At 34.1% G+C, this 10,332-nt stretch overlaps 1 protein-coding gene across 3 annotated transcripts in view; it reads left to right on the plus strand.

The window, feature by feature from the left end:
- CSMD3 (CUB and Sushi multiple domains 3) overlaps positions 1–10,332 on the plus strand; it is a 699,407-nt gene that overhangs the window by 495,754 nt on the left and 193,321 nt on the right. For all 3 annotated transcript variants that reach the window (XM_009643918.2, XM_009643926.2, XM_035899525.1), the window contains one exon: positions 3,812–4,006. In XM_009643918.2, the coding sequence (XP_009642213.1) occupies positions 3,812–4,006 (195 nt within the window). The remainder of the gene's footprint in view (positions 1–3,811; positions 4,007–10,332) is intronic.

Raw genomic sequence — 10,332 nt, forward strand, 5'->3', positions numbered from 1 at the left:
AGCCACTCCTCCCAGTTTTGTGTCATCAGCAAACTTGCTGATGGTACACTCTGTCCCCTCATCCAGGTCATTGATGAACTGATCCCAACCCCCATTCCCATCCCTCTGCGCCGCTGGGGGGGAGTAGGTAGAGAAACTGGGAGTGAAGTTGAGCCCAGGAAGAAAGGAGGGGTGGGGGGAAGGTGTTTTAAGATTTAGCAGTTTTTTCTCCTCTCCTTCTCTGATTTTGATTGATAATAAATTAAATTAATTTTATCAAGTTGAGTCTGTTTTGCCCGTGGTCATAACTGACAAATGATCTCAACCCACAAGCCCTTTGATTTACTTTTCTCCCCTGTGTCCAGTTAAAGAGGGGAGTGATAGAGCAGCTTTGGTGGGCTCCTGGCATCCAACCAGGGTCAAACCACCACAGAGGGAAATGTCAGTAGTGTGGACAGTAGCATTGCTGTTCAAAGGGATCTCATGAAGCTGGAGAATCAGGCTGATAGGAGCCTTTGACAAAGGCAAATGCAAAGTCCTGCATCTTCGATGGAATAACCTTATGCAACCGTAAAGACTGGGGGCTGACTGGATAGGGTAAAGCTCTGCAGAAAAAGATCTGGGGGCTTTGTGTACAAATTGACCATGAGCCAGCAGTGTGTGCGTGTGGTAAAGAAGGCCAGCAGCCTCCTGGGCTGAGAGTGGAAGACTGGAAACAAGAGTGGAATCAGCAGATCCAGGCAAGTGATTCTTTCCTCTGGATCTTCTGAGATCACACCTGGAGTACATTTAAGGGCTCACCAGTGCTGGAATGATATTGACATGCAGAAGTAAGTCCAGTCCAATGGAAAGTCACCAAGATGATTAGGAGGGTGGAGCAAATAACATACAAAGAGAGACTGAAGGAACTGGGTTTACTTCAACTGCCTAATGAGTGTGTATAGAAAAGACAGAGACAGACTTTTCTCAGGGGTGCATAGTGTTAAGATGGGAGATAATGGGCACAAGTTGCAACAAGAGAAATTTCAATTAGAAAAAAAAATCACTGTGGGAGTAGTCAAACATTGGTACTGGTTTTCCTGAGATTGTGTCATCTGAATCCTTTCAAACTGTAACTGGACTGGACAAAAGCCTGAACAACCTAATAAAATTGTCCCTGCTTTCTGTGGGGGTTATGCTACATGTCTTTCAACCTAAATTGTTCTGATTTCATGAACTTAACTTTTTCACACATGATGTAGCAGCTGCAGCTGTGTCCTATATGTATGTACACTAAACCTATTTCAAGTGGCAGTAGTACTCAACTTGTCCTTCATTAACAGGTCATGTTTTTCAGATACAAATCTCAGACCTGACCCATATCTCAGGTCTTGTCTGTAATCATGTTTCTGGTTGGGTTTTGTTCTTCCCTTCCTCCCTCCCTTCATTTCTAGTTTATAATAGAGGAGAAGCTGATAAATTCTAATAAGTGCTCTGAAGAATAATTATGGAATGCTTGCTATACTTAGGTATGTCTGTAATATTCTCTCTAAGAAGCTTATTATGGCTTTGTTCTCTTTGAGACTTAGGGATGGAGTAGTAAGTCATCAAGTACTGGACAAAACATCTGCTTCTCTTGGCTTTCAATGTTGTTTTCCATGCGCTGAGATACTAGTTTTCTAGAGGGTTTTGGCATCATTACCATATGTTAGTCAACAGAGGCTTCCTTGCTGAACTTGAGATTGCAGCAGCACATATCACTACATGTGTTAGGCCTGTATTTTTCAGATGTCTTAATTGATTCAGTGGTATACCAAAGTTATCAGAGAAGTAATTGCTGTTTTTCTTGAGGCTTGTTGCAAAATTGTATTATGGGCAAAAGGAATTTACACCTTGGATGCACAGCCAATAATATAATGTTACTGTAACTCAAATCTTAACTCTCTAATGAAATAACCATTTTTAGTCCATACATAATTATTACAGAAAGTAATTTAAAAAATTACTATAGAAAAAAATTCTTCATAATAATACAGCTAAAATTGTAGCACACACACTCTCCAGCACTTTTTCTGATGTTCTGTTAAACTTGCCACTGCCTTTCTGTGTTTTCAGTTTAATGATACTAGTATTCTTGGGAAAGAAAGGGGAAGGGCTACAGAGGTTATCAGTGTGTTGAGTTCTTCAACTGGAACAATTTGACATTGATAGTGAAGGACTTTTCCTACTGTATTCTGAGAACACTTGTATTTTATTTTTATAAATTTGCTAATGCAGTCATCTTATTTGCTCTTTTTTTTTATTACTGGTTCTCAGCTAGACCTGATGAATCCTTTTACCACATTTGATTTCATTCTTCATGTATTGTAGCTGTATACCATATGTAGTATAGTATACCGACTGTCTTTACAAATTCACTTAGCAGTTACACTTCAGATTTGCAAAAGTAGTTTGAAGTTGCTAAGTATTTCAGGCTTTGTGTTTCAGAATAGTTATTAAGAAACTGTATTTCTATAGTGACATTATTACTGTTTAGTCAGCAACTTCAGGAGTCTGTCACAACTGTACCTTTCGGGAAAAGAAAATTACAGGGCTGTAATTTTTCCCTAGAGCAAATTTGTGCTGTGAAAAAGCATGTCTTTCCTCAGTTTTTGATTTATGCACCAGGCATAATAGATTATCTTCTCTCTTTAATTTCTCAAGTAGCATTAATCTCTACTTTATCCAAGGATCTGCTAGAATTATGAAACATGAATTTCTTATGATAAACTCACGAATGTTGATCTCACAATTTTAGCTGTGTATCAATACAAATATATCAATAACAGTTCAGTAACAAGAAAAACAGTTTTCTTGCTATTATCAAAATGTTAGTTATAATCCTAAATTAAATGATCCTTTATTTTTCTTTTTTTTTTCTTTTACTTTGAGAATTTGGACTAGAAAGAATTTTTCATTTGCCCTAAGGTCTGCCAGACTTCTCAAGTGACAGTGTGGTTGCCTTACATAATGTTTATTAATAACTATGTGATTACTTACAGAATTTCTAGTAAATTTTTGATTGTCCACCCAAATTTTTTAATATGAGTGTTACAAAAGTTTTAGCCTTTAATTTTGTAATGTCACACTGTATTTTAAAGCCTTGTGTTCCCTATTGATCTTCTCCACAACACTGTTAAATGGTAAAGAAGAAAATCTGAAATTTGTCTTAAATTACTCCAACCTCCATCCTGAAAAAAAAATGGAAAAACATTGCAAATTTTTCCAAAATGTTTACCTTTTCTCCTCTTCTGCATAGTAATGTTGTTAATTAGAAGTGCTGAGTGGTTATTTTTGTGTAGTTTGTTATGTCTTAGATATTAAACACACTGGTATTCACATTATAGAAGGAAGAGGAAACCAAAGTTAAGAGAATATGTATATGTTTGAATTTATTTCCATATTTTAAAAAAAATAGCTATAAATAACCCCCCAAAAGTACATAAATTCAAGGAATATTTTCATGCTTTGTTCTCCAGTGAGAAAAAAAAGCTATATGAAAATATGTCAGTATATCATATGCATGGATATAGATATTCATTTGGTGTTTATTAATTTTGAAGAAATTCTTGTCTGCATACTTTTTATTTTATAACAAACTACTTATATTGGATTCCTCTACTTACCAGTTTTCAGACTACAGATTTTAAAACTAGGTTGTGTCTTATCTACTGGAACAGTGTCCATAGATCTAACTACATAACTACATTGGTCACAGTGAACCCTGTACTCAAAGTACTTGAAGTAACTCCACAAAATATTTGTAATGTTTTAGACATATTTAGAATTATGTTTTCATTTGTTTCCTCTATAGCAAAGCTTCGTGAGTCTTGCTTTGATCCTGGAAATATAATGAATGGAACAAGACTTGGAATGGATTATAAACTAGGGTCAACTGTCACATATTACTGCGATGCAGGTTATATTCTTCAAGGATATTCTACACTAACGTGTATCATGGGAGATGATGGAAGACCTGGATGGAACAGAGCACTGCCCAGTTGTCATGGTAAGAGCAGTTTTTCATTTATTACAGTTGCTTCTGCATATTCTTGCTTTGTCATATAGAAGAAACAGGTACAAAATTAGAAGAAGTAATTTTAATAAACTTCTTTTTAAGACAAAGCACTTTTCAATGATATACTCAATAAAAACGGTACATTTAATAACTCAGGACAAATATTGTTTCATTTTTTTAATAACATTGGATAAATAGTGCTCCAAGTTATTCTTGAGAATAGAGGTTAATAGTAATGTCATCCTCTATGCTGACCTGTATTCTTGAATGAGCAAAATTACAGCAAAGTACAGAGATATATACTATATATGTGTTTAAATAGAGCATTAAGTATACCCTGGATGTTTCAATATGTTTCTTTTTGTTCTCACTGGTTTTTAAACCACATAGATTAAATATTTTGTATATACAACATTACATCAGTTAATCTGTTGGACATGTGATCTCTAGAAAAATTCAGCCTTGAAATACACCAAAGAAGAAATCATTCAAGCTTTTATGGGTATGAAGAACTCCACTTATTTCAGGAATCTCCAGACTTTACTTATATTACCATTCACTATGCCAAGTGCAAGCATTTTCAGGTTTAAACTCTAAGAAAAGATACAGTTTTTATTTTATTGATTTGGTGTTGATTCTTCCCAGCAATTGATAACCACTTCAGAAAAAAAAAAAAAAAGTCTTTTCACATATTCTGTAAGATTAAACACAAAACCTCTCCCATGTATCCAGATGTAAAAAAAACCCACAAAAATGCCAACTTATAATATTCATATTTTCTTTGTAAGTTAAAATAAAATCTCATTATCATGTTAATTTTAATTATTTTTCATAATTTGATTACCAAAAAGCTGTTAAATCCATTTCCAATTTGAATATATTTACTTAAAATAGAATATGAATTTTCTTTTTTGTGTACTTAAATTTCTATTGCAAAGTGGATGGTAGAGTACCAGCAAAACAGAAAAATATATAAATTGTCAACTATAAAGATTAATCAATTTTATAAGAATTTGAAGAACTTATCATTTTCATTATCCACCAAAGCCATCATAGGACTGAACACCAAACTTAAATGGCATCAAATTGGAAAACTGACCCTAGCAAACTTTTGGAAATGTGATCCAATTTGTAGACTATGTGCAACAGAATTCAGAAGTTTCTTCCTCATTTTAAAATAAGATATGAACATTATTTTATAGCGAGGAATCAGTGAGGAAGGTTGTTGTGTACAAGAGGATAAAGTTTTCCTTCTTTTGGAAGGTCTTTTTAATGGGTTATGAAAGATAAAGAATTTCTTTATCAATGATGCAATAATTGTGACTATCCATGTCACTTATAATCTACTTAGCAATCTTTCAGTGCTATCTAATACTAAAGGGAGAGTGTTTTGTTTGAAGGACTGCCATTTTAGTAAAGTGGAAAAAAATCTTATAATAAAGTGGTAGTGGGTATCTGTCACTGATTCTAACTGGACAATTTTATTTCCTGTATGAACAAGGCCTTATTTCAAAGATGACAAAAACCCACACTTCTTTAGAATATCATGTCACAGAGTAGGTTCCATAAAAATGCCTTAGCTTTGCAATTTTGTCTTGTTTTTCTTATATTGCTTTTTCCTCCAGTACAGTCAATAAAGGTTTGTAGATATGTCGCTGTGATATATTATAGTATATTTTTACCATGTAATCAATGTTTTCCACTTTTGCAGGATTTCGATCAAGAAAAACAGAACACTTATAAAGCTGTAAGAAAGATGTTATCAGTTGATTAGCTTTCAATTACATGGAGCTGGCAGAAACAGTTTGAGAGCTGAATTGTGCTGCCTGACCAGCAGTCTCACCTATGTAAAAAATTTGCTTAGTAGAAAAATGAAATTCCTCCATTCTGCCAGTTGTATTTTTGAAACTCAGCTGAAACTAATAGTATTATAATTAAATGTGGCATACAGTACACCTCAGTATATATGTATTTTTTTCATTTTCTTATTTACTTTTAAGAAAAAAAAATTGAGAACCTGAACCCCTTTATACCTATAATATTTTGATCAATGCTTTAATTATGAAGCAAAAAAAGTTCTTTAAAAAGTTACCTATCATTGTCTCTAAACTTTTACATTTTTAATATCAATTTAGAGTCCAGGTTCTTCTGTTAAATTTCTTTGAGCCATATTTAGCTATATACCTTTATAGGGGAGTGAGGCATCTCAGAATATGGAAAAGAGAAATATTACAAATGAGTATTCTCATTTTACTTGTATTTGGAGCTAAGTAGGTCAGAGGACAGGAAGGGAGAACTTTCAACATTCCAGATGGCTCTCTGGGCTCAAGGGACATGCTTTTACGATGTACAGAACTGGTCTTGTAATGAGTATAATTCAAAGAAGATAGAAAAGCTTTTTCTCATCTGAGAGAATTCATGACAGTAATATTTGATCATTTCCATGAAGAAAATTATTAGATAAATAACGTGGATAACAGAAGGCTGAAACTGATACAGGGGTCCAAAGTCAGACCCTATTAAGTAAAAACTCTTCTTTTTGTAGCTAATATGGATATTTTCACTGAATAGTAGAATCTCAAAAGAGGAGGACAGAGTACCATCTCTATACCCATTCTGAATAACTTGACAACTTAAGAGATACTCCTGAGAGACGGTAGATGAGTTTGAATAGCCCACATTGAGAAAGGAGTTATGGGCCTTACTTATTCTAAAGTCTAACCTTTTAAATAAAATGTGGGCAAAAATACATTCACCATTCAGAATTAAAAAGAAAATTAAGGCCATGGCTCTATTGTATTGGAAGGACAACCATTTGAGATGTCTTTAAGCATTCTCTGAAAATGTCTGATATACCAAGCCCCATAGGAAATCTTTGCTGAGGAATACTGATGTTCTGGTTCTGGTCAGGCATCAGCAAGAACTGGCTGACAAATTGCTCTGTTAAAACTTGCTTTCCTGAGAATGTGTAGAACTAGAAAATATGAATGCCTACAGATCCTGAAAGTCAATAACTGATGATTTTGGAGTTAGATAAAAGCTGAGCAGAGACTTTCAGGATCACAGTGGACTAATTTTCCAAAATCTGCTCAGTGCATAAAGCTGATGTTTTTGCTATTGTACCTTTATGCACCAAACGTTTTTTATGACCTAGTCCTATGTGCATTAGGCATGACTTGCATTTGGTTGAAATCATTATTTAAAATGACCCTGAGCCTCTCTAATAAGCGTGGGAAGTGAACCAAATCATTTGCTTCATTCTTTTATGAACACATGCAAAGATTATCCAGGCTAATATGCTAAGCTATTTGGCATTTCATGGTGGATGTTAAGAACAGAATGTAATTAACATATGCAGATGTAATATTACTATGACAGAGATGACGATTTACGATTTGTCTTAGCTTCACCAACTATAGTTGATTTTAAATTTTTGGTAGCAAGCAACAGTTGTTTACAGAATAACAAAAAGCCATGTGGTGGGAAATCACATTTATAACTGAGTGTAAAAATCTAGTTCCTACCAGAAGAAATCATTTAGTGATCACTAAAAAAATATTTCTACGCTTCATTACAGTCTGTTGTTAATGCTTGGAAATATTTGAATCCAATCTTCAGAATGTCTCCATCTGAAAGATATAACTAACAATCTCAAATGTTGTCATGAACTGCCAATGATTTACTAGCTTTTTGGTTTTGGTATCAAAACATCAGTATCCACAGTATTCATACGTACTCTTTGTCTTTTGTTTTAAAAGAAAACCAAAAAAAGTCATGTGATTGCTCACAGAGTGATTCCATAGCATAATATTTAAAAGCAATAGAAACATTCTTAATTATAATTGCAACAGCAAATCTTAATTCCCAGTCTTATGTACACAATTACATGCTGTAGCCATAGTGGTTTAGTGATTAAGGATCATGCTAAAAACCAGTTGCATATGCATTATGAGGAAGGAGAGAGGACCTTTCACTACATGTCCATTCCTCTGTCATATGACCTGGGCAATAATTCACCTTACTGGGAGCTGTGAAAAGTCCCATCTTCTCCCAAATAAGCTTTTTCCTAAAAACTGAAAAGTCAGAGGAAGTACTTGTTCTTTGTTTCAGCTCTGACAGTAGCTCTTAGTTAAATTTGAAGTCATTAATAATTTTCTGTATGACTTTTTTGTTCCTTTCTGTCTGTATTAATTTGTCACAGCTGTTTGAGGTAGCTCAGACCAGGTTTATATCTGAAAACATTTGAGATGGAAGACTTAAGAAAAACTTAATCTTACTAGTTATTATTTTGTAATATATTAAATGTTGTCAGCTTTTTCAATCATCATTCAATATTGATTACTTAATCAGAAGCTTTATAGGTTACATTTTTTATGTATTTTTTACATAGTGAAGCTATGATTCTTATGTGATTATGGCATACAGCTGTGGTCTTTTGAAACCATGACTAGTCAGATGATTTTTTACATAATAAATGATAGTCAGACTGAGTACTAATACAAATTGGAGGAAAAAAAATTAAAATAATCATTTTCATCATTTTCGACAGTATTATAAAAAATTGAGAATGTTCTTGTCATAGGAAAACATGTAAGTCTAGAAGAAGAGAAAACACTAAGGCACATTAGGCTAAAATACTTTCTTGGATGATTTTTATTTAGGATAGGTAGGTAAAGGCAAGGTTGAATTTCTAGATAATCTAATTTACATTTCTTAAAAACGTTCAAGTATGTTAAAAGAACAATCACATAGATCTGGCATGTGAAAGTCTATTTTATACATGTAACATTTTTGAGATACATATATATATTTGTATTTACAATATTTTGTTTGATCAAAACAGAACTTTCATTAACATTTTTGTCCCATTCTGCATTTTTGAAACGCACATGTAAAATGCTTGATTATATTCCAAAATCCTCAACTATCATATATAAGCAATTAAAAAGAAGATTTTGAAAGACACAAAACAGTTGTTAGAAGCATAACATTCATTAACTTCCATCTGTTGTATTTAACATTTTCATATTTATTAAAAAAACAACCAAAGAAAATACATTTATAGACAAAACTGTTCAGGTTTAATAGACAGAACATATCAAATGCATACGTAAAATGAAACTGAGATCAGGATCAGACATTATTGCAGGGATACCATAGATGGATAGTAGTAACTGTATTTTGTGTTGGCTACAGTTACTGCTCATTAATTATGTTTTGCTAAAAACACTTAAATTTGAGTCCTTTTAATTATTTCACAAATTGAATGTGCCAGGCTGATTTGCTTTTACACTTCTCTGCAAGAAGCTTGTTCCTCAGTATGATTATTTGCTTTAAAATAATGTACCTGTGACAGAGAATTAAGTTTGCAGTAAATACATTTTCATAATACTTTGGAGGTGGCAGAGGCTTAAATGAGATAGTAAGAGAGAAGCAGAGATACAGTGAGGATACAAAGCCAGGATGGCATATAATTACTAAAGAATAATTCTGGCAAAATCTGAAATTAATTCTCAGAAGACCAATGTCTCTCTTTCCTATGTTAGGAAAGGGCCTTGGCCAGAAACTCTGAAGATTACCTGAGTTTAAATGGTTGATATTTATGGTATAAATAGTGTAACAAAGGCATTGAGAGAGTTACTGTGCACTGGAGTACAAAGACCAACCTTAGTCAGCATTCTATTAAGGTAGCAAAAGTACTAAAGGCATTAAAACACATGGAAGAGGTGGCGTAGGTGATGCTGCAACTGTAGTCATCCATTTAGCTCCTCTTGAAGCATGACACTTTCATGTAAAAGAAATTTATCCCAACTGGTTTTACATTTGAATTATGACTAGCTAAATGATATTACAAAGTGAAATTCATTAATTGCCACGGGCATGTGAACAAGTTGTGGCACCTGCTCTTGGATTTTCAATATTGAGGGGTCATTCTGACTAGATTTGCTCACCATCTACTTCAGAAACATTTCATAAATGAGCATTCATGCAAGGTATAACTTACTGGTGGTCACCAATGCAAGCAAGCTCGTTGGAGATGTCAAGATCGGAGACAGCCTGGGCTGCAGTGATCATGCACTGGTAGAGCTCACGCTCCTGAGGGAAATGGGAAGAACAAAGAATACAGTCAGGACTCTGAATTTTAGAAAAGCAAAATTCCAGCTCCTCAAGGAGATAGTCAGAAGAACTCCCTGGGAAACGGTCCTCAGGGACAGGGGAACAGAACAGAGCTGGCAGATCTTTAAGGATGTGATCCACAGAGCGCAAGAGCTCTCGATCCCTAGGTGTAAGAAATCGGGCAAAGAAGGAAAGAGACC

Source organism: Egretta garzetta, unplaced genomic scaffold, assembly GCF_000687185.1.
Source record: "Egretta garzetta isolate BGI_Z169 unplaced genomic scaffold, ASM68718v1 scaffold240, whole genome shotgun sequence".
NCBI lineage: Eukaryota > Metazoa > Chordata > Aves > Pelecaniformes > Ardeidae > Egretta > Egretta garzetta.